The 23035-nt window shown below is 38.1% G+C and overlaps 4 protein-coding genes across 5 annotated transcripts in view; all 4 read right to left on the bottom strand.

Annotated features, from left to right (window-relative positions):
• LOC108669325 (kinesin-like protein KIF21B) overlaps nt 1-4406 on the bottom strand; it is a 77020-nt gene extending 72614 nt beyond the window's left edge. Inside the window, exon 1 of the mRNA XM_047883352.1 lies at nt 4262-4406. Within this exon, the coding sequence (XP_047739308.1) occupies nt 4262-4299 (38 nt within the window). The 5' untranslated portion in view covers nt 4300-4406. The remainder of the gene's footprint in view (nt 1-4261) is intronic.
• Nucleotides 4407-5096: 690 nt separating this feature from the next.
• On the bottom strand, nt 5097-7952 carry LOC108669337. Its single transcript, XM_018156644.2, has 2 exons — nt 7264-7952; nt 5097-6995 (listed from the first exon to the last, which is right to left on the bottom strand). The coding sequence occupies exons 1-2, from the start codon at nt 7340-7342 to the stop codon at nt 5422-5424; spliced, it is 1653 nt and encodes a 550-aa protein (XP_018012133.1). The 5' UTR covers nt 7343-7952; the 3' UTR covers nt 5097-5421.
• Nucleotides 7953-8564: 612 nt separating this feature from the next.
• On the bottom strand, nt 8565-20118 carry LOC108669335 (zinc finger Y-chromosomal protein 2-like). 2 transcript variants are annotated; one of them, XM_018156641.2, is made up of 4 exons: nt 19916-20118; nt 12752-12863; nt 12304-12333; nt 8565-11976 (listed from the first exon to the last, which is right to left on the bottom strand). In XM_018156641.2, the coding sequence occupies exons 2-4, from the start codon at nt 12828-12830 to the stop codon at nt 9518-9520; spliced, it is 2568 nt and encodes an 855-aa protein (XP_018012130.1). In that variant the 5' UTR covers nt 12831-12863; nt 19916-20118; the 3' UTR covers nt 8565-9517. The 2 variants fall into 2 exon arrangements, with proteins under 2 accessions (XP_018012130.1, XP_018012131.1); XM_018156642.2 differs by having other exon boundaries at nt 19967-20118.
• A 1115-nt stretch (nt 20119-21233) lies between these two features.
• LOC108669331 (germ cell nuclear acidic protein-like) lies at nt 21234-22751 on the bottom strand. Its single transcript, XM_018156634.2, has one exon. The coding sequence runs from the start codon at nt 22698-22700 to the stop codon at nt 21267-21269; it is 1434 nt and encodes a 477-aa protein (XP_018012123.1). The 5' UTR covers nt 22701-22751; the 3' UTR covers nt 21234-21266.
• Between the last annotated feature and the right edge of the window lie 284 nt (nt 22752-23035).

Here is a 23035-nt window from a genome sequence, read left to right as displayed (position 1 = left end):
TCGCAAACGAAAGTATTTTTTTTTTGATGAAATAGTGAACAGGTAATACAACATGGTCACATTTCCTACAGAAACAGCGAACCGCTTCTATAGCTCGTTTGCAATCTTTGCAAGAGAACTGCTTGAAGAAATATCTGTCCATTTGAAGACAACAGGAGAATCCTGAAATGCTAAATGCAGCTCAATCAATTAACATAAGAATGTTTTGTTTTAAATAAACATGCCCATGATTGGATAACGAAGGGCATTTTTATGTCGCTTCACTTCAACTAATTAGGCTAAGTGCAGAGCAACACGCCGTGTGAGACGCAACACGCCGTGTGAGACGCAACACGCCGTGTGAGACGCAACACGCCGTGTGAGACGCAACACGTCGTGTGTGACGCAACACGTCGTGTGAGATGCAACACGTCGTGTGAGATGCAACACGCCGTGTGAGACGCAACACGTCGTGTGAGACGCAACACTCCGTGTGAGACGCAAGTTATCATTGGCTTGATATTTGTCTGCTCTTTAAGGTAAAAAAACTCATTTTTAATAATTTGAATGATTAAGGAAAATACCTGCTTATTAGCATATGAGAACACTAAAAAGTAAATGATAACATTTTAGTTTTCAAAGTTAATATTTACTTTATTTCATTGCTTAGCTTAGGGGAACATTCAAAACTTAATATAATATGCTGTCTACATTCTTAAAACAAATGACAACTAGACCAAATATAAGAAAGTATCTAATCAACAAGCAATAAATTTATGAGAAATATACCTATAGATGATAGCTGTGGTTGGATGTAAAACTGCCATGCAAGAGCAGGCAGGTCTTGGGAGTTGTAGTCATGTAGGTATATATATAGCTAGCTATACGACTTGAAGTGCTACAGGTCATATGTAGGAGCTGCTACATATCATGACTGTAGGGAGCTTCATCCCTATACAGTGGTTGGGAAAAATAAGAGAAACGCCTGCCCTTTCAAAATCGTAATTTTTTAATATGTTATAAACAATGAACACGTGACATATTTTTGGATTTTATTTTTGCTGCTATTTGATATTTAATCCTTGCACAAAGACTTTTTTTAATTTTTGTGTCTATAACCTAGCATTTAACCTATAGATGGCAAACCTTTCTGACTTTGAAAGAGGCCAAATTGTTGGTGCCCGTAAGGTAGGTACTAGTGAGCCAGTTTCTAAAGTACTGTCTCAAAAGTAATGGCTGCTTTTGAAAGAGATGGAAAAACCTCCTCAGCAAAGCACAGGTCTGGCCAAAAGTTGTAGTTGTCTGAGAGAGATTGTTGGTACCTAAATCAAATTGTGAGGTACAATCAAAAAACCATGGCTGTTAAAATTACAGTAGACCTTAATTGACACAGGTCTACAGAACCCAGTTTCTATAAAGGCTGTTTGCCAAGAGCTGTATAGATCTGAATTCTATGGAAGAGCTGCAATGGGAAAACCTCTGGTTTCAACTAAAAATGCTTCAAAGCATTTAGAGTGGCGTAAATTGGTAGTATTGAAATTGCTAAAAAATGGCACAAGGAACATTTTAATAAAGTTGAGCATCTCATTTGGCCACCACAATCACCAGACCTGAATATTATTGAGCATTTATGGTTGATTTTTGAGACGCAAGTCAGAAGTTGATTTCTGCCACCATTGTCTTTGAAAGAGCTGGAAGGAGTTTTAACTGAAGAATGGGTTTAAATTCTTTTGAAAACAATCAACTATTTATATGAATCAAGACCTTGGAGAATTGAGGCTGTAATTGCTGCAAAAGGTAGACCTACACCACACTAAAATATGTTTTGTGGATTTCTCAGGTGTTTCCCTTGTTTTTTCTAACCCCTGGATATATGGCATACAAACCATCTAAACAAGTGGTACCATACATCTGCACAAGCAGCAGATTTACTGGACAACAGCTCACTTCTGCAACAGGGTGCAGCAGCAAACAAAATATTGTCTACATTTTGGAGTTTGAAATTTTATCAATTGCTAAACCTTGGCGTCATCTCATTCCCAGTGTAATGATGGTCTGCTTACATAATACATTATTAACTAGAGCAAAAAAACTCTTTTCTATGCCAAAATGCTCTTTTATAACAAATAGCCCATCAACAAATCAAGCACAATCTCAAAGAAATAGCTGCAAAATCTTTATTAAAATTGTTGTCAACAAATTTTAGGTCTCATTTCTACTTTCAACAGTATATAAATTTTGAGGCTGGTAGCAGCTTGCAGGTGTGACCTTCATGTCATTATTCACCTGATTGTATTGCATATATATCGCATCTAGATCATAGCCCCAAGAAACCATAGGCAGAAGTATTGAGATGTAAACCACATAATTTATAAATAAAAAAAGGTACTATTGGTTACTAACATTATTAAGGTAATGTAAAAGTAAGACTGCAACTAATAAAAATAGTTAATAGGTTTCATATATATCATTTGCATACAAATGAAGAAAATATAGATAGGTAATTTCAACATAAATTTATATTGAATTTATTGAATTTTCAACATAAATTTATAGTAAATTATCAACTGGGACTAAATTTAAATCCATATGGATCCAGGATATAAATATATACTGGACAAATGTTCATATTAATTGATATATATACATTGTTTTCACTCTTTTGCCTTACTGGCCCTTAGTCTGCAGATGCAATTGACTATTACTTTTATATTATAATATTGAAAGTTGACAGGTTATGGAGTGCATTGACATTACAAAACAATGGGGATTTGAAAAATCCACCCCCAAAAAAATTATGAAGATTGTTTTATGATGAATTATAGGGATGAATATGTGAAGTCTGCTGGTATCCAGGATACTTTACTGGTCTACTTATAGGACTCACAAATGAACTTGAGGGAGAGTCTAAAAAACTCTCTGCTTTGCCACTATGTGTGAAGCTGTAATATAAATAAAATATTGATTTTTTTTAACTTTATGCATCATGTAGAAATTTGTATTCAACTTGTCAGTTGTCACAATCACTGGATTATCATGATAAAGTTTACAATGGCATCTTTATAAGTTTATTCAGTTTAAACTTCATTGGATAAGAGCTGCCTGACCGCAAAATATCAATTTTTCTTAATTCCAAATTGGGCTTTCTGAAATTATTCCTTTAAAATAAAGTTAAACAACTAGTATTTAAAATCAAAAATCATAAAAACTCCTGAAGTTGCCACAACAGTGACATTTAAAAGTTTTCATTGCAGTTTTAATGGCATCTACGCCTTCTACGGCCGCCTGACATTGCACCTAGGTATTTAAATATCCTCAAACTATTCTGTGGCATTTCTTTTGCATGTCGATTGCATGATACAAGTTGCATAAATTCCGCGAACAAATTCCTAGATCAATTTTATTTCGTAGAAGACATCAGTTCATGCGGCTTTTAAATTGATACGATTCTTTACGTAGAATATATATTGGAATATTTATTTTTCCGATAGAAGGTGCGGTATTATTGCAGATTAACTACATCCAAAAAAAAGGGTGTTTTTTTTTAATTATATGTTTTTTGGGGTGTAGATTACGAATCTGAAATCCATTTTTGGCGGTCGGCATCGGAAAACCGATTTTTTTCGCGACTTACTAACATGGGGGTTACGTAACTTACGTTACCCACTCACCTTTATTTACTAACATGGGGGTTACGTAACTTACGTTACCCACTCACCTTTATATAAAGGGTCGGATTGTTCATCGAAATTTTACAAAAAGCTCTTAGGTTGGGTTAAGTCAGCCAAGTTCCTTTTTTTTAGATAGCATTTTGATCTAAAAGGAACCTGGGCGAACCAACCCAACCTGCGAGTTGGCGTTAGGTTGTGATCTCTCGATGTGGCAATGTATCTCCAGATTTATGGACAAAGAAGACGAAAATGTTACCCGTTGCAGTGCAACGGGTAACATTTTCGTCTTCTTTACCCGTTGCAGTGCAACGGGTAAGTTTCATTCAAGATGTCGTGCGCTACGTGTGATCGGTATTATTGCAAAAAATCGGTTTTCCGATGCCGACCGCCAAAAATGGATATCAGATTCGTAATCTACACCCCAAAAAACATATAATTAAAAAAAACACCCTTTTTTTTGGATGTAGATCATGTAGTTAATCTGCAATAATACCGAAGGTGCATTATACGCGTGCATAACTGATCCCAAACTTGACACATTTCGGAACGACGCCGCGACCTGGAACTCCTTCCTCAGTGTAACGGACAAACTATAATAAAAATAAACAAACCTGATGGCGACGCGAACACTAGATTCATCTTCAGTCATGGCTGTACAGTACCACTTTAACGAGAAAACACTGTTAATCTGGTTCGTATCATTAAATTCAAATGCAACAAAAACCTAAACACGGAACAGCACCTCACACTACCACTGCTAACAGCTGACTGTTGAAGCTCATGAATTGAAAGACTGAAGTGAGTGAGCCGTGTTCACGGATCACACACACTCAATCGTGCTGCAACGATCAATAATATATAATTTCAAAACAATAGAAGTATATGCAAGCAAATTTTTTTGCTTTCTTACGAGCATATTTATTGCTGAGGGATGAGATTCATTAATTTAATTTAAAATTTCTACACTTGTGTATAAACTGTGTGTATATATGAATATAATCCTGATGTTAACTAACATGTATGAAGTTTTCAAAAAAAATTATGGCGCATGCCTTCAGGGTTCTGACATCTCTATGCCTTTCATATTCTCCGGATATGAGAAGCCGCTTACAAAATCCATATCGTTTGTGAGGCAGTTCCTACTTCTAAAATCTGGACGAAAACTTACTCAATTCCTTTCCTTGCGGGAGATTTTTCTTGAGAAAAATACAATTATGCTTCTGGCTTTCTCGCTCTATTTGTTGTTAGTTTAAGTTAATTCATGAACAGGGATTTCCTCGCTCCACTTGTTGATGAGAGTTTATTGGTAAAGGGAGGAATTTGCACAAAGCATTCGCTTTCCTGTATAACAACACAACGGGCTTAAATTTCGGGGCCCGCGGTCTCGATATTTCCAAGCCAGGGAATGAAACGTAATGGCAGTACAAAAAAAGTTTATTGGCGTGAAATAAATAAGAACTGTACTGCAAATTAATTATCATAAAATATACAAAATAGCTCCTGCGACAGCTTCACCACACAATAGCAAAATTTAACTTCGTCGGGACTTCTACGCGATCATACTGGTATCCTTAGAGGCATGCACTGGCAATTAAATAACATGTAATCACGACCTAATGCAAATCATAATTATACATACATATTAACGCGACGTTCCAGGTCTGGGCACATAATTGGTGGACTTAACACCTACGCTGGCATGCTCTATCGACTACGGAACTTGCAGAGCATGCAAGCCAAATATCTTCCGTACAATTCTGGCATCGTAGAATTACACTGAAGGCTGCGAGCTAACTTTGTTCTGTACAATTTGCACGATCTGATCAGGATCAACAACGCCCTCCAGCATGGCAGCATCGTCGGTCAGCACTCGCGTACGAGGTTCATATCCAGGGTTCAGGCGCCACGGGCCATCACCTTTATAGCCCCTGTCCAGTTCCTTCTGGTAGTAGCAGCTGAGCATGTAAAGCGATAGCGTCACGCCGTCCAGATTAGGGTTATTCCAATTCGATAAGCCAAGGAGGACGGCGTTGAAGCCTTCACACTCGATAGCTACTATACCACGGTCCTCGGAGTACACGTCATGTAAGAGAAGATTGCCACGAATCGAAGATTTTATGACGTCAAAGAGTTGTGTGTCGTAGAAAGCACTGAAATCGTGCATCCAAATGTGCTTGAATTCCTCGTAATGATTCATGTACTCTTCTTCAGATTCAGAAGTCATTAACGAATTTAGTGTCTCGATGTAGGTTTTCCGCTCAGGTCCAGTGACTCTCAGTTTCTTAAGGTGGTTAAAAGCTGTTTTCTTGATGCTCTCCCAACACGTGAAAAGGGGTGCGTTTTGGATCACTTCCTTCCATGCGTCCTGTACCTCCGGTGTTCTTTCCGTGACCACAAATATATTTTCTGAGTCGATAGCAGGAGCCACGTCTTTGACTTCCCTCAAAAGCAGCTTGTAGGCCGACACAGAATTGCGCTGGTGCAGCAGGTATGCCAGCGGTACGCCGGGCTCGTTAGAAAATTGGTGGTTGAGAGCAATGAGCGCAGAAATGTAGATGTCCCTGACCCTGAGTCGTGTGACGTATGACAAGAGGCACCTCTCACCGCTACTTGCCATTTCGCTCCAGTCACCGAGAACTTGTTCGTTGATCAGTACAATGTTAAGGCACGGCACAAACGAAAGGTACTTCACGAAGCCTCCAAGGTCTGTGTTCAGCTGCAACAGCGAACTGATCTCGTCAACATCAACCTTCTCGACGCCTTCATGTTTCTTTTCATATTGTTTCCTGTTCTCGACCTGCTTAATGTTCCGCGGCATGGCAACCTTGAAGTTTTGCGGAGGTACTTTACACTCAGCCACCATCTTCATGTAGATCTCTCCAACGTTGTCCTTGCTTTCCTTAATGTCGGCAAGCACGGACGGCATGACGCGTACGTGCCCTTTATCCAAATGCTTTTTGCGATTACCATGCGGGGCTTCGGGGAGATCCTCGTCCCTTGGTCCAAAGTAATGGATCAAAACTCGAGTTAAGCTGCTGATCTCGAAGACATTCTTACGGAAATCCACAGCATCTTTGCCGATTCTGCGTTGGTAGTAGCGTTTCTTGACAACGATGCCCTCTTTTGAGTACAACCTGGTGCCCTGGTTGCGCCAATTCATACCATCGGCCACAAAGTCGAAGTGGTGCTTCTCGTCTTCGTAAGTGAAGATGAAGATGTCGCCATTCTTGGGCTTCGAAGGAGGCCAACATGTGCACTTCGAGTCAGGGGTATTGGTGAGAAGGTCGACAACCGCTTCGTAGGTCAATCGACTCTGGATGTTGCTGAACGAACTGCTGTTCTCACCTGAAACATCCAAAAAATTTAAATTGTGTGATCGAATCAGTAGCTTCACAAATGCATTTTGAACACGTTTCTACAAGAATAAACACACATCTCATCACAAAAGTTGATACATGAAGACAGAGCAACAATAAATTTGCCATTTTAAGACTATTATCCAAAATTCAAGGACAAACAATACTCACGTATTTATAGTCGCGATCAGAGAGATTAAAAAATGTAAACAAATGAGAACATTTGCATTAAGGAATTAAACTACAACACCACATACCAGCTTCTCCGTAGAAGTTCACAGGCTCGACGATTTCAAAGCTAGAACTACTGCCGCTGAGTTCCACTTCCATGGCCATCTCAGATCAGACAGATAAAGCAAATTTTTAAGGGAGTGAAACGGTTATTTATTAAATACTTAATTATTGGTTGATTATTTCCTGTCTGGAAAACCAATTAAAGCGATAAAATACCAATCTCTCTTGCTCATAAAACGCAATTGAGAGGATATGATTTGATAATTAGCAGATTAGCCCCGTGTTGCCCAGACTTGATCATTCCAAAACTAAGGCCCCTCAAAGCACACATTATAATCTCGTTCAAGATATGTGAAGAAAAATATTTTGAATCTCTCATATTGCGCAATCAAACTTGAATTTTTTATCTAATCCTCTCCTCCCATTCGTCCAATCCCGTCCTATTCTCCTATTAAGAATGAAATTTGAGGTTCTGGTAACATCCCGACATGATAAGTGTGCTAGATCCGCGTCCACCAATAAACCATATATTATATATTTATGTTGCATCAAACACACAGAATCTTTTTCCATTTCTTCTTCCTTTTCTGATCACTCGGTGCTACCCGTTATTTCTTCCCATTATTCCCTGGTGGCAACTCACGCACACAAATTTTAACACTATACATATCACATTTATGTTTATTATTATTATTATTAATTTATTATTTATTTTTCGTTATTAAATCATAAATTCCTAAATGAACAAAAAAGAAAACCGTGACGCGCTATTCATCCCTCTTCTCATTCGAATTCAAAATTTCAGAAAAAAATAAGATGAAATAAGTGATAAAAATGTCAATACATGTGTTACGTTAAAGGTAAATTAGTGAATGAAGGCACTGGAGGCAAGGGTGGCCGATCCCTTTCATGTTGTTGCGTCGCTCACATAATTAGATCCCAAACAATTTTAAATAATAGGGACATGAAATTTTGTCAATCCCGATAAATGAAATTCATTGCATATCACACAATTTTCATTTCCGTGCGAGACGAAAGGCATTTAATTGTGTTTATAAGGATTTTTTTATATGCTTGATGAGGTTTTCAGGAAAATATAAAGTAGAATTTTTCGCAGTGGCGGTTCCAAAGCACATGACGCAACAACATGCCGTAACCTGAAGTAGTCATGCACACACATAAATGTATATAAATAAATGCTTCACACAAATAAATGAATGCGTCAAATCCCGCATGATTACCTCTAAGATGAAATTACCTCCACTGAAATTTGTTCAGGAATATTCATAGACTTGCTACAATGGGGTGAAGTGTACAAGGAACCGTTGAATAAAATGAATTGCTGAATTATTCACAGTTACAATCGTCAACTGATTTACCAATTGACTTGTGTGAACCAACAATTAAGCCCAAAACTTGAATTCTAAATAAAGTCAAATAATTTCTAACCTAAGATAAGCCAAATTATGTTAATGCTGCACATGACATCATCAAGGGAATTTTTCGATACAAATGAAGTCTGCAAAATAGTTCTAAAGGAGCATATATATATTAAATATAGAAAAATTAGTTTACAGGAAAAGATGCGCATAGACAGCATTTGTAAAATGCCAAGACAAAATGATTATCGAATTCAAGATTGATTCGATTCTTTATCTTGGGGTTATCACGGGGAGCTGAATGCAAGACAGTTATATACATTACAACATCACGGGAAAATTAGTTACTTAATTGAAAAAAAATATCCGTTTACAAGTTGACATGCATAAATTCCTGATTGCTCTTAACTTGAGACTAAATGATCACTGATTGAAAATGTCACTTCACAGTATCAAAGCTTACATGGAATACTGAAATAGACTAGCAACACATTAATAGTCTGTTGCTTGAGATAAAAATGACACCCAACCAAAATCTACGAATTAAAATTAATTCAATTTACTACTGACAGCAGCTCGTATATAGTTCGGACACTGACGTCAGAATTCACTTAATTTGGAATGCATCATTTGTTCCATATTGTTTGCTCTAAGAGGGTCGGGCAACAGAAACATTTCTGAGCGCATGGTTCTCTACAACACTGAGTTACTTCCCCATATTTAATTGAATAGATAGCTTGAACATTTCTTTCCACAAATGCAGCTTCTGTCCACTAAATTTGTCTTAATGAAAATAAAAACTTAATCAAAACTATTCAAATACGTCAGAAGTGAAACGCTGTGATCAGCAAATCTTTTAGCACTGAGTTATTGTTGTAGACCCCGTACAAACCGTGGTCTAGAAAACCACCTCCGGATGACAGCTTTTAAAGTGACTCTTCAGAAGTGTAAAATGTGCTGAGGAAAAATTACACATCGGGCACGTGAAGACGCCTTCGCAGGCATGGATCTTGGCGTGGCGTTCAAGACCAATGCGAGTATCACATTTTTTGGAGCAAAAAAGACATATGAACTCGGCAGTAATTGAATTTTTCCGTTTGGGAGAAGCAGTTTTGGCTGACTTGGTATTGCTCTTTGCAAATGAGCTTTTAGCACCTGAAGGTTTTGAACTCTGTTTCTTCTTGGGAGTGCATTTGTCTTGATCTTGATCGAAATCATCACTCGTGCAGTCTTGGGTGACACGTCGGAAGTCAACCTCATCTTTTAAATCTTCATCAACTCCACTGGACCCCGCAACCTCATCAGTTTCATAAGCTTCTTCCGTATATTCATGATCAGTGTCAGAGCCAGAAGCATCTTCGTTTTCATCAAGGTATGTATTGATAGCAGGAGCTTTTTTGAGCTTTCGTACGGTTGTATGATTATATTTTATATGCTTCTCAAGCAGGTTCTGTTTGGTGGTGGTGTAAGTGCAATGAGCACAAGACATCTTACGTGCGGCCACGATGTTATGCTCCATCGTCAGGTGCAGTCGATACATGTCTTTACGGCAGGTCTCAAACTGACATTTCGGACAAGTCAATTTTTCAGATCTAACGTGGTTCAACAAATGCTTCTTGAAGCACTCCAAGTCATGCGTTGAGTACTTGCAGAATACACACGCATGATCTCCTTCAAGATGAAAGCCATCTTCTTCCATGACAGTCAAGCAACACTTAGCATGTCTAAGAAAAGATCTGTAATAATTAGTTCTGCAAAAACATAGCGGGCAACATAAGGGAATTCTTGTATGGTTGCCACAATTTGACCGGTGCCTTGAGCACTCATTCTTGTCAAGCGAGCAAAATGCACAGTAATTACACGGGTACACCACAGCATTTTTGTGTAGTTTCCTCATGTGTGCAGTGAATCTTTCAATGATGAAAGTTTTATAGGGGCAGATTGGACATACTATAGTGATTTTGGCCATTTCTTCTGCCGTTAGTTTAGGACGGACAAACTTGCCATTAACTCGAGATATAACTTTAACAGGTCGTTCCTCTTGTGATAGCCCTTTTGGAATGCTTGCATGCCTCCCAACAGTAGAAATTTTCTTGGTAAAAGGTGCATTGTTGTTGACTTTTTTAGCAGGGGGTTCATCAAATTCCTCATCAGATAAATCAGTGAAAGAATCATTGAAAGCAGATTTAGAGGTTGCACTGTCATGTTGTTGGTTTGGAGCGCGTTTGAAACGAGACGTCGACGGGCGGGAACTTACGCGGGGACTGTTGTCATTCTGTGGTGCCTCTTCTGTTTCGTTAATGTGGTAAAGTTTAATGTGGTTCTCGTGCGCAATAAGACCTGGAGAAACAGTGGGACAAAACGGGCATTTCATTGTCATTCCTATTATTTGTTTAGATTTTATAGGTCCGTTTTGGCGAGAGTCGCAACTTGTAATGTTTTCAGATGTATTATCACGACTCGTATAAGTTTCTAATGCAGAACTATTTTCACTGTTCTTCTCAGATTTTATGACGATATTTTCAATAGGATTCGCAATGGCCTTTGCATTATTTGACGGCTGGCAAGGACCTTTGTCATCACCCCTAGTTTCCCTCTCAGGATGAGGGACCTGGCGGTCATTGACTTCAGAGGTCCTATTATTCCCCTCAGCTGTTTCAATGGAATGCTCTGAAAATCCTTCAAATCCATTATGAATCAGCAAGTGCTCATCCATTTCTTCTATGTCTTTCGTGTTAAAATCACAAGCAGAACAGCGCCATTTTTTGTAATACATCCTAGTAGTAGCAAGCACTGAGTGCTCGATATCTACTTTTGGCTCAAACTCTTCTGGCAGATGTGACATCTTGCTTTTCTTTGGAGCAGATGAATTTGTACTAAAATCTGGTACTGATTTACGCTTGATAGGTTCCACCGTCATTGCCTCTTCGTGAGGTTCTTCTTTAACAAATACAAAGTCAGTAGATGGTTGGCAACTGTCCTCTTCAGGACCAGTGTAATACACCTGCCAGTCATCCTCAGGCTCTGGTTCTCCAACCGCATTTTCAATCGCCTGCTTCTCTATCTCATGATCTGAGATATGGCGGGCAAAATGTACCTCGTTGATAGTTTTGTAGCTGCAATAAACACAGCTCAGTGTCTCGGTGTAGGAGTGTTTCTCAGTATGGTTGCGTAGTATGGCCTTATTATCACAAGTGTAGGAGCATAACTGGCAACAGAAAGCTCCCACGGAGTCCTCCGCTGAGACGCTCACAGAGCGCACCTCTAATTGATCAGTAACCATTGCATCGGAGTTCATAATTGCAGGTACTGACGAAACCAGCAGAGAATGTAGGGGCACAATATTCGATGTATTATCTGTTGGAAGACAGGGCAATGTTTGATTCTATACATAAAGGGATGAAATATAACAAAATACTAAATTTCTTGTAGGAACACACTGGAAAACATCCGTGAACTAAAAATGATTGACATAAACTGCATAAACATTTAAGCCTAATTTTTTACATATTTGCAAGATTTCACTGTTGTTCACAAATGCTGGTGATTGAAGCAAAAAAAGTTTAAAATCTTATGAGCACAAATACCTAGCGACAGTAAAATATCTATAAATTATAAATTAATTTATCAACATGACTCAATTTATTTGCTCATGTTGGTGTGTCTTAGGACAGCAGTACTCACCAACCATGCCTGTGACAGCCGAGGTCCCTACTGAGAAGAAATTTCATTAGTAATGGTAAAAAAATCCATAATTTGACTGGTCATAATTTAGTTAAAATTTTATGTTAAACAAGCTAATGCAGGCATTTTTTTTAGTTTATATTATCTTGTCTACATGAAAATACAGGCACAAAAAAAAAATAAAACAAATTCTATCTCATTGAGTTAATTGTAAACATAGTTTGAGGTATAAGATGAACTAAATTATTCTGTATAATATAGTAGGTTTACCCCTAAAAAACTGCAACAGTGACAAAGCAGATGCAGTTATTTATTATTTTAGTTATGATGGTACATACTGTGAATATTCTTAAGATCAAAAGGAGGAATTTTGACAAGTATTTTCTTCAGTTAATGAATGAATTGAATGTTGAACATCAAAAAAATGCAGCATTGAGTAAAAACTTACTGGAAATATCAAAATCCCAATCATTTTCCTCATCACTGGCTTCAGCAGCAAGCAAGTCTTGGTGATAAGGAGCCTCCATTCTTGCAATTTACTTGCACCCAAGATCAGCGCTCTGGAAATGACAATCAGATTAACATGTATCTAGGTAGGTATGGTAGTATTCTTTATTCTTTATTCACAGAGGAGCACACAAAAATATACGTAAGAAGAGACCATAAATTAAATTTAAAGAAAAAAATACAAAATGCTTCCTTGTGAATGCATATATAAGCTAACAAGCTTCACAGGCAACATAGGCAAAATTACTCTCAATAGAACAATAACATATACCGTAATGATAATGAGATAAGTCAAAGTGAACAGAAAGTGCCTAAAGTAAAAACATCCTTATAAACTAACCTTTGATAAAACTGATATAACTTTAAATGGAATTTTTGCTGAAAATTCAGGTTTAAGGGGACCGGCTACCCTAAAATTTTCATTTCTGGCGTTTTCTGATTTTTGTGCTCATCTTAAAGCTTACTTTTTGACGCATTCAACGGTACCAGAATCATCCCTGTACGTCGAAAAATGATTTCGTGACAGCTTCCCAAAGAAGGGCAGTTTTTAGGCCCTTTAACAAATGTCTATGGGATTTAATTACAGGGCTGGACAAACTAAAAAGGAACGCCTGACGTAAAGCAGCCTATCATGGCATTATCCAGTGCTAATACTCATCTTAAACTTAAAGCTTACTTTCAGACAATTCTATTGGTAGCAGAATCATCTCTCTACCTCCATTTTTACGTTCACCACGCCCCATGGAATGGGGGGTGGTGGGGGGCGGCCTTCACTAATTGCTAAGGCAATAAATAGGAGGCATGACTACGTATACTGTGGGATGCAACGCAATCTTTCAGTGCCTATCATGACAGCAAGGTGGAAGGTGTGCAGCCACTCGCTCTACACCTTCCTCACTTACTTTTAGGGCTTAGTTTCAGTATGTTGGCTACGTTACGACTCTTTTACGTCATTTTACGTGCCGCCCGCCAGTTTTTTGGGCGCCGTGAAAACCTACGATTAATCACACTGCAAACCTATCTCCTCCTATAGTTTTCAAGCTACAGCAATGAGACACATATCATTCGATTTGTAAATAAAATATCTATCGACCTAGCCATCGCTTTTTTTTAATTTGTGCATGGTTCGTCTTATATATGGGGGAGAAGGGGGGGGAGGGGGGTGAAAAAAGTGAAAAAATGGGAAAAACGCGCATAAAAAAACTAAGGGTAAAATGAAAAAAGGGATGGCAGAGTTGATAGGTATGGTCTTTACGAATCTAATGATATGTGTCTCGATATTGTAGGACAATATTTGTGGGAGGAGATAGATTTTCTATACCATAAAATGGGGTAACTTAGACCACTTTCTTTTTTATAAATGATGCCATTTTTTTACTAGCTAAATTAAACTTGAATTGAAACATGCAAAATACAGGTCTATACTCTAGCTTCACTCACCATAAATTGCTGGCTCCTGCCTCTCATAGTCTTTATGTAATCTCAAAAAAAGTGATGGCCTTTGTTACCCCAGCTCTTGGGGTAACTTGGACCGGGTGGTAAAATCAATTATATTTTTTGGTAAAATGACTCCAAATAACTTCAGGTTTTGATGCATTGTAGTAGAACTCTTCTAGTTACATATGCAAATGACAAACTTGAGGAAAGTGTCATAGTTTGCAAATGGGGGGCGCCACCCCATAATGAGGGAAATGTGACTACCTAATGGCAGCCCTGATGGGGTAATATTGACTGGCTTGGAAATTAAGTTAAAATTACCATTAAATTTTTCTATGTCAAATATTTTTTGAGTTGTGGGGGTTTTTGTTAAAAAAACGAAAAGTGGTCTAAGTTACCCCGCCGGTCTAAGTTACCCCATTTTACGGTAGTACCTGTTATTTGTCCGTTTTCTATGAATATCACGTTTTCTATCAATTTTTTCGAAAAATTCATAGAAGTAAAATGTTATTATTTTTACATTTTACGTGGGTATGTATGTGAAGTTTCATGATGATCGGATAATAACTGTAGGAGTTATAGGCTACCTCGGTTTTAGGGTAGCCGGTCCCCTTAAAATCAGTGATAATTTTGATCGCTGGTCCGTATATGGTATATATATGAGAGTAAGCAGCTTGGTGACTAAAAATAAATATAACAAAGGTAATAACAACCTATACCTAAAAGACAGATACAGCTAAGATGAAGTCAAAACAATGTTGACTTACACCATAATATTTATCAAAGATCTTATTAAGAAAGGCAATTACTAAAATCTTACATGATAATCAAAGTCAAATTATAATACTGGGTAAAAATAAAATCACAGAATTCAGTCTTTAAAATGAATTTAGAACAATCTATTTTAAACTCATCAGACAATTCATTAAAATATTTTACACAATTAAAAACTACCATTTCTTTCAATTTCTAACCAAACCAGGGGTCAGATAAAGCGCATGCCCCTGGTGTCATGGGAATGTTGAGGAACAAGAGAGGCAAATGCATAATTAAAAAGACATTCATCATGGAAAAGTGCCCTATTCATGAATTTTAAAAGCTGGAATTTGTACATATCATCAAGTTTTAAAATTTTTTACTGTTTACATAACGCACTAGTACAAGTCAATGAGATATTGTTTTCATCATACCTAACCCAAAATATTATACGCAATGATTTATTAAATTAATTAAGGTGATGACCCGTTTCTTGGAATTAAAAGGTACCTACCCCACCCCAGATTAGCAACGTGTTTGATAGTTTAGATAAGGACAATGAGTAAAAAAGCGTTCTTAATGATGGAATAGGTTTATTGAAGGAAAACTTATTTTTGATTATTAAACCAAGATATTTAAAATCATCAACCCATTCTAAAACTTTCCCATTGAAGGTTATGTCACGTAGAGAGAAAACGGGTCAGGGAGTAAAGAGCATCAACTTAATCTTATCTGTGTGAGCCACAAGCCTGTTCGTTAAGAGCCATCTAGCCAAATTCACTGTTAGCTTCGAAATATAATCACACGCTTCACCGTAAGAATTTCTCAAGACATATAGAATGGCATTGTTGGCAAAAATCTTGCAGTTCACATTCAGAGACGAGGCAATTCCATTGATATAAATATTAAAAAATAATAAAAAATGAAAAGTAGTACGGTAGTAAATAAAAAAAGGTAGTAGTAAATAAAAGTAATAAAAAACAATAAAGTAGTTCAATTACCATATATTTTTTTACAATATTGATGCTCTTGTTATTGATATATTGATATTTGTTTGATTGACATATATTGATATTTGTTTGATTAATGCTTCTGTTTTTTTCCTAATGCCTCTGACTAGAAGTCGCTGATGCTACTACTAAGACATTGAAGTATTTGTTAAAAATTCCCTGCCACCATGCAGATTGGCAACCAATCATCACATGTATGATCTATGCATATGATGCTGTTTCTTAATACTGAACATTTAGAAAACACAAGTGGATAATTGCATGAACAAGAAGTCACACAAATCTATCGCATAGTATATATAATTTTGAACTTTTTGCCTACACCTTTTGCAAGCAGGCATTCCGACAGTTCTCAAGAAGGTACCATAAACAGGAGGATAAAAGTTTTTTTTCATTGATTACTTCTGAGCATTAAACATTTCATAAACAAGTTTGAGCTCATTTTAAATGTTTTTTTTTTCAAGGCTATCAAATGACATCTCTGAAAAATTCCATGTTATTTGTAAGGTGCCCAAATTAAGAAATTAATGTCTAAGCAATACAGTGAAGTTGTTCCAGAGCCTGATAGTAGAAACTAGAAACATTGTTTACTGTTCTCTTCAATACCTGCTTCAGCCACGCATCCAAAGTATGGCTAATCTACTCGAAAGCATGCTTGTCCACACATAGTGACAAACCAGAGATTTTTTAGAATCAGTTCATTTTAAATTTTCTCATTTACTCAAGATTTAAACCAAATTCTTATGTATGATAATGCTGGTAATGCATGATACTTTGCTTGTCTATATACTTATATGACTCAAAAATGAACTTGAGGGAGAGTCTAAAAAACTCTCACACAGAAAGGAAAAGTTGGATGCCATGTGTCCAAAATTATGTCAAGAGAACTAAAAAAGTTGTTTATGAAATACTTTCTGGACATTAATCTTTGAATCTTACTGGTGAATAATTTCAAAATATGTTTGTTTTTAGTTACAAAGATATCCTCCCTTCTCACATGCAATAATCGCTAAATTATAAATTTAGTTGTGCATGATGTGCATCTGCATACGTTGGAATGACGGCACGCAACCTTTACACTAGGGTCACTGAGCATAGAGGAGTTATGAGACTGGGCAGTTACTATCGCGCTCTCCTCATTTGGCTGTGCGCACTAAAGCCAAACATTGCAATGTTCAGTGTCTGACACTGACTTTAATGTTTTAGCTTCTATTTCTGGTGCATCTGATCTGCATATTTGGGAATAATTGTATATTTTTAAAGAGAAGCCTAGTTTAAATGCAGCCTATAATTCTTATCCATTAGAAATTGTAAATAGATAGGTATTTACTTTATTACTCTGTCCTTTGTCTGTAAATTTAGGTTTTTAACTTCTGTGTTTACTCTTTTGACTCAAAACTTAATTTTCTGATTGTATTTGTCTTCCAGATTTATTAAACTGACAATGGAGCTGGTCTCCAAAACATTTTTGAAAGAGATATGCTGAATTTTTGTATTGTTTTCTTTGCTTTTAAATTTCTAGTAGCCTAAATTAGTAAAATAGAATCAATTTTATTTGTTGATATTCAATAGTAATAAGTCTGTATTGATAATTTAATTCTATAAAACTTAATAAGATGGGAAGCAAATTCCAATTCTAGAATGGCCCAGGGGCCATGTAGTACGACACCCTGCGAGGGGAAACAAATAATCCGGTTAAAATTAGCTCAATAAAATGAAATTATTAACATTTTCATACTGATGTAGGGTAAACGCGGTATATTCCGACATCGTAGGTAATTCTGTCACCTCTCCAGCTTTTCCTTTATATTAAGCTTTGTTTTATTTCCATGCGTTCATTGATGGTTGAAATGGTGACGTCATACATTTGCGTGTCGAAATACTGCAAAAACACTAGGTCTTGGCCATCTAGTGGGAAAATATTGAGATCCAAAGAGAGACAATGCATGCCACGTGGTGAGATCATCGAAAAATGTGTCAAATTTGACAGTTGACATGGCTCTACCAAATAGTGAATAACTGTTTTTATATGAAGAATATTATGGTTTGAGACTTTCAAATACGTCTGTGAATATATTAGGAATCCTTTAAGTATACTTGTATTCGCTGATTTCAAGTCGTAAATAAATTAATAGATGATTAACTTATTAAGTTGAGATGTTGGATTTCGACACATGAAAACTAATTCCGACACAACTTGAATTGGACACACACAGATCGTTCAAAGCTTTGTACAAAAATTGAAATTTGCTTAATTAAAAGCCTAATAGCTGTTAATTAAAACGTAATTAAGTAGTGTTCAATATTCATTAGTGTTCTAATTCAAAGCCGTGTTGTATCCCAATACAGCTCACACAGCAAACGGAATTCGAACACGTGGATGTCGGCAATACGTATCAGTTAAATTTGAAGCGCTGACGCAATACGACTCACCACGTGTCGGATGTTGCCACACAAAGTGACGGAATATAGGGATTTGGTAGGTTTCCATTCTAAAGGCTTTTTAATAAATATGGCAACATTTTGTGACGTTTCATCGTTGCTGACGCGTAGTGAAGTGTTTTGAGAGTCATGTGAAGGCAACAGAACTTACGTAACGCATACGGTTTTTTTTATAGTTTTTCATTTCTCGATGCGTCCTTAATGTGTCCTAATATACCGCATTTACCCTATAGAAGGAAGCGCCATCAGTGGCAAGCAAAGGCGCAGGTCGCTGTTACCTACTCAGGCTACTCTTGGGTTGAGTGTTACAGAACAGACGGTTATGCTAAGATTGCCAACTTTAGGAGTTAGGACCCTGTAGGCTGTGGTTTTATCAAGATGGTGATTGGTCATTGTCTGTCTCATTGACTCAATCTCATTGGTGAGTCTACTACCTGAACTCTGCAGAGTGGCATTAGTTGGGAGCTTCAAATTTTTCAAATTGCTAGGGTTAGGACTTAGGAACACTTTTTTATTGTCACTCTATTGCTAAGTGTAAGCGTAGTTGGGCACTAAGCCTTTGAACCAATAGGCAATAGGTAGGACCTACTCTCACTTGAGCCATTTCTCTGATCTCTCCCTCTCTCTTCATTTTTGGCCAAGCTGATTCTGATACCAACAGAATCCAAAGCAGTTGCTTCAACGAGGCTCTCACTCTCACAGTCTGATTCCTCCACCACGGTCCACGCCTCCACGGCACCACCCTACCTGGGCCCACCACCATCAGAAGATGCTTCCTCAACCATAGTGGCAAAGCAGAGAGTTTTTTAGACTCACCCTCAAGTTCATTTTTGAGTCCTATAAGTAGACCAGTAAAGTATCATGCATAGTGGCAAAGCAGAGAGTTTTTTAGACTCTCCCTCAAGTTCATTTTTGAGTCCTATAAGTAGACCAGTAAAGTATCATGGATACCAGCATTATCATACTTTAGAAATTGGTTTAAATCTTGGGTAAATGAGGAAATTAAAAATGAACTGATTCTAAAAAAGCTCTGGTTTGCCACTATGTATATCTTACATAAGAAAATAAAGAAATTGGTTTAAATCTTGGGTAAATGAGGAAATTAAAAATGAACTGATTCTAAAAAAGCTCTGGTTTGCCACTATGTCCTCAACACAAGCCTCTGTTACCTACTCCAAGTCCAATCACCATCCAGGACCATTGCCTAGGCATGCCAAAGCCTGACCCCGTAAGGCAGCTAAAAACTTACATGGGGAACAGACAAAACAAAAGTCAAAATAAACAAAAATCACAAAAAAAAAACAAAAGTTAAGCAAAAAATAATAAAACAAAAAAAAAACACAATGCGGACTGGCAAACCTCTGAGGGAGAAAGCCAGTTGGGTTAATGAGGAAACAAATAAGATGATAATTAGGTACTTTTAGAAACTAAGAGTAAGAGTCTTCGAATCACAAATTTACCGGTTACTTTAGAGATCGCAATCCACACACGTGCTATCGTCGTGAACGCACCTGACTTTCTGCCCAGTGCCCACGTCTTACTTCGACCACTGAACAAACAAACGAGACAGTTCCCGAATGGCATTTTAATAAGGTATGGCGGCAAACAACAAGACTGCCGCAGCACTTCCAACTTCCGAGATAAATCGGCGTAGTCGCCATCAAGTTCCAGCCTTCCGAAATATTTACAAATAACAACTTATTGATAAAGAGGAAAGGAGAAACATGCACACATAACGATCCGTGTAATTAGGAACATAATAACCACTACCACCGGGATAACATTACTTCTTTTAACTTTTTAAGCGTCACCGCGCGGGCAACGTTTCAATAATAATTAATTTTATGTTATGGCCCTTCATTGAAACACGAATTACGTGCGGTACTGTCAGACTACCAAATTGATTCTACTTATTCAGGGCTGCTTCAATCGTTACTTTCTTAGCGACTAGTAAGTAAGTCAAATGGGTGCCTAATTAATGCTATATGAGTTCATATTTGCCTTTCAAGCTGCTTGTGCTACGTGCTACGCGAAATTCAATACTTTATCGCGACTCCCTTGTATTTTTCTAATCAACTCTCCTCCAGCACTGGCGTTATACATACTCTAGTCTAGGGTGAAGGGTTGCTAGGGTCTGGGCTCAAATCCTTGGCAAGCTGCAAAAACAATCTAGGAAGTCTAGAATCGGTGACACGCCAGATCTAGCATATAATCAACAAGTCGCCACATTTCATTTGCTACGAAGAAAATGTTAAAAATTCTCATTATCCTAATTGAAAACGGTTAAAAATCTAAATGCACCGTCTGTGTCAAGATACTACTATAATGATGGAGTTATTGGAGTAGGCTTAATGAATTAGCGGATCAGTATGTGTCCCTGTAAAATCCACCCTGACTTTCAAGCACAACCTACGAGCCGCCAAAGACTCCATCAGCCGCTCAAAGAAATAAATTAATCAAGCGCGTTTCTGCGGTGCGCCGCCATACGCATCTGACGCGTTTTAGTGCGTCTCGCGTGTGCAGTTGAACGCAATTCTGTGTCGGAAAAGCGTTTCTGTTACTCGTATCTCTACTGTTACATGTTCCGTTGCCTTATACGCTAGACTTGGGGTCACATTTCTGGATTTTTAGAAGTCATAAATGGGAAGCAACATGCGCGAGCTCGTCTATAACGTTTAAGTCTTTAAAATTAGGTTATTGTAGAACACGAAAACGATATCTGGCATTTACTACTTTCGAAAGTTATCCCTGAAGAGATTAGTTATTATCTTCATCACTTACAGCAATTTTTGCAGGTCTTTAGTCGCAACTTTAAACCGTTTTCATCTCTTTGAACTTCTCCCCTAATATTCTCATAGCATCAGCATGTTTTAGGTCCTGAGAATTCTTCTTAACGCTGCCGTAATTTTTCTTGACGAAAATAGCGAAAGGCGCGGGCGTTCTGGGTGTCCTGAGCGCGGCTGGCTGGCTCGCCGTGGTCGCAGACGTCGGCTTCCTGGCGGACATAGCGAGCAACTCGAAGCGTCCAAGGCAACGGCCGCACACTTTACGTTCCGTGTCAAGACTCTTCGAATGCCGTCCAATGCTGAAACCACATTTGATACACTTGTACTGGTACTTGCAGGCAATCTCGTAGTTGTGACACCGACCGATGCTTGGCAACTCTGGGAACACGCCAGTGGCTCTACTCACCCAATCTTGCCACACGGGCCCGTGTCCACTTTTGTACCCAGACACGAGCCATGCAGCAGCATGGCAGAGCTCATGCACCAGAGTGTCTCTCAGTCTCGCCGGGCAGTCCACGACTTTTGTCGAAAGCTCAACTCTTGCGTTGCGACCGCTCGCCTTCGAGCGATCGACTTCGTTGTAACAAATTCCAGCAGTTTTCGTCATCTTGACATTCCAGGTGATAGCCATACTATCAGGCAATTTATTCTCAAAAATTTTGCAGTTAAACAACTTATAGAGTCGTTCGGTCAGTTCTTGTCGATTTTTGCTAAAATTTTTCATGTAAACAAGAGCATCTGGATGACACCTCGTAGTACTTGCGTCAGCTGCCAATGAAAATGATGCAATGAAAGATAACGTGTGACTTTCGTGCTCAGCGATCGCGAATTTTTTTGGAACGTGGGACTTTGGGTGCTTAGAAGTTTCCTTGCTCGGGAATGGTGTTGTCGGAGTCTTGATAGAATTATTCGGCATCGAATGCGGAAGCTTCGGAGTTATGTGGTTCAATTCGTTGTCGCTGTCATCAGAGTCAGACAAAACAATAACGCTAACATCCCCTGTCTTGAAGTTTCGTGCGCAAGGTGGAGTCGAAGAATCGCTATCTGGCAAATCATATATCTGTTCTGCGGGAGCTCTCCTTACTTCGATACTTCCGGATGGCGTTTTCGAATCGTTGGGTTTGCCGCTCAAAAATTCACTGACACTCTTAGCATATTCTCTACGATTGATGAGGGGCGCTCGAGTCGTCGTAATTCGTTCACTGAGTGGAGGTAAATTATACGCAATCACTTCACCGTCACTATCATCGTCTGTGATAAAAGCTGACAGGCTGTCGTCTGCCACTTCTTTATAAACCTTCTTTCGACCATTTCTCCATTTCTTCATGTACTCATTCAGCTCGTCAGAATCACTTGAATCCGTTGATGAGACAACTACTTTTTTTAAAAAGGCAGTCGCAGTTTTGCTCGCGCTCGCTCTTTCGTATTTTTCATTTTTGGCTATTTCACATTCATCCATTTCATCATTAATCAGTTCCTTCTCTCTGTGACGAAAAAATTGTGAGCTAAATTCAAATGCACTTTGCTAGGAGTTTTAACGTTACTTGGCACTTTTATTTCATTCTGAGAGGAAGAAGCCGTTTTGCCTGTATCATCGATACGTCCCAGCGTAAAAGCAGTTCCATTCGAGCGCGCAGAGGCCTCTAACCTCAACTTCCACGATTCCATGTTCAAACTCTCATCAATTAGTTTCTAAAACTCTAAAGGAGAAGGATTCACATTTGTGGCTGGCTTGCTTGCTGGATCATCAGCATGCGTTTCTTTATCGCCTTCGCCAGAGGATCTTTAATTAAA

Source organism: Hyalella azteca, unplaced genomic scaffold, assembly GCF_000764305.2.
Source record: "Hyalella azteca isolate HAZT.00-mixed unplaced genomic scaffold, Hazt_2.0.2 contig12682, whole genome shotgun sequence".
In the NCBI taxonomy this organism is placed as follows: domain Eukaryota; kingdom Metazoa; phylum Arthropoda; class Malacostraca; order Amphipoda; family Hyalellidae; genus Hyalella; species Hyalella azteca.
Note: the sequence above shows the minus strand (reverse complement) of the source record. Positions and strands in the feature narration are given on the sequence as shown.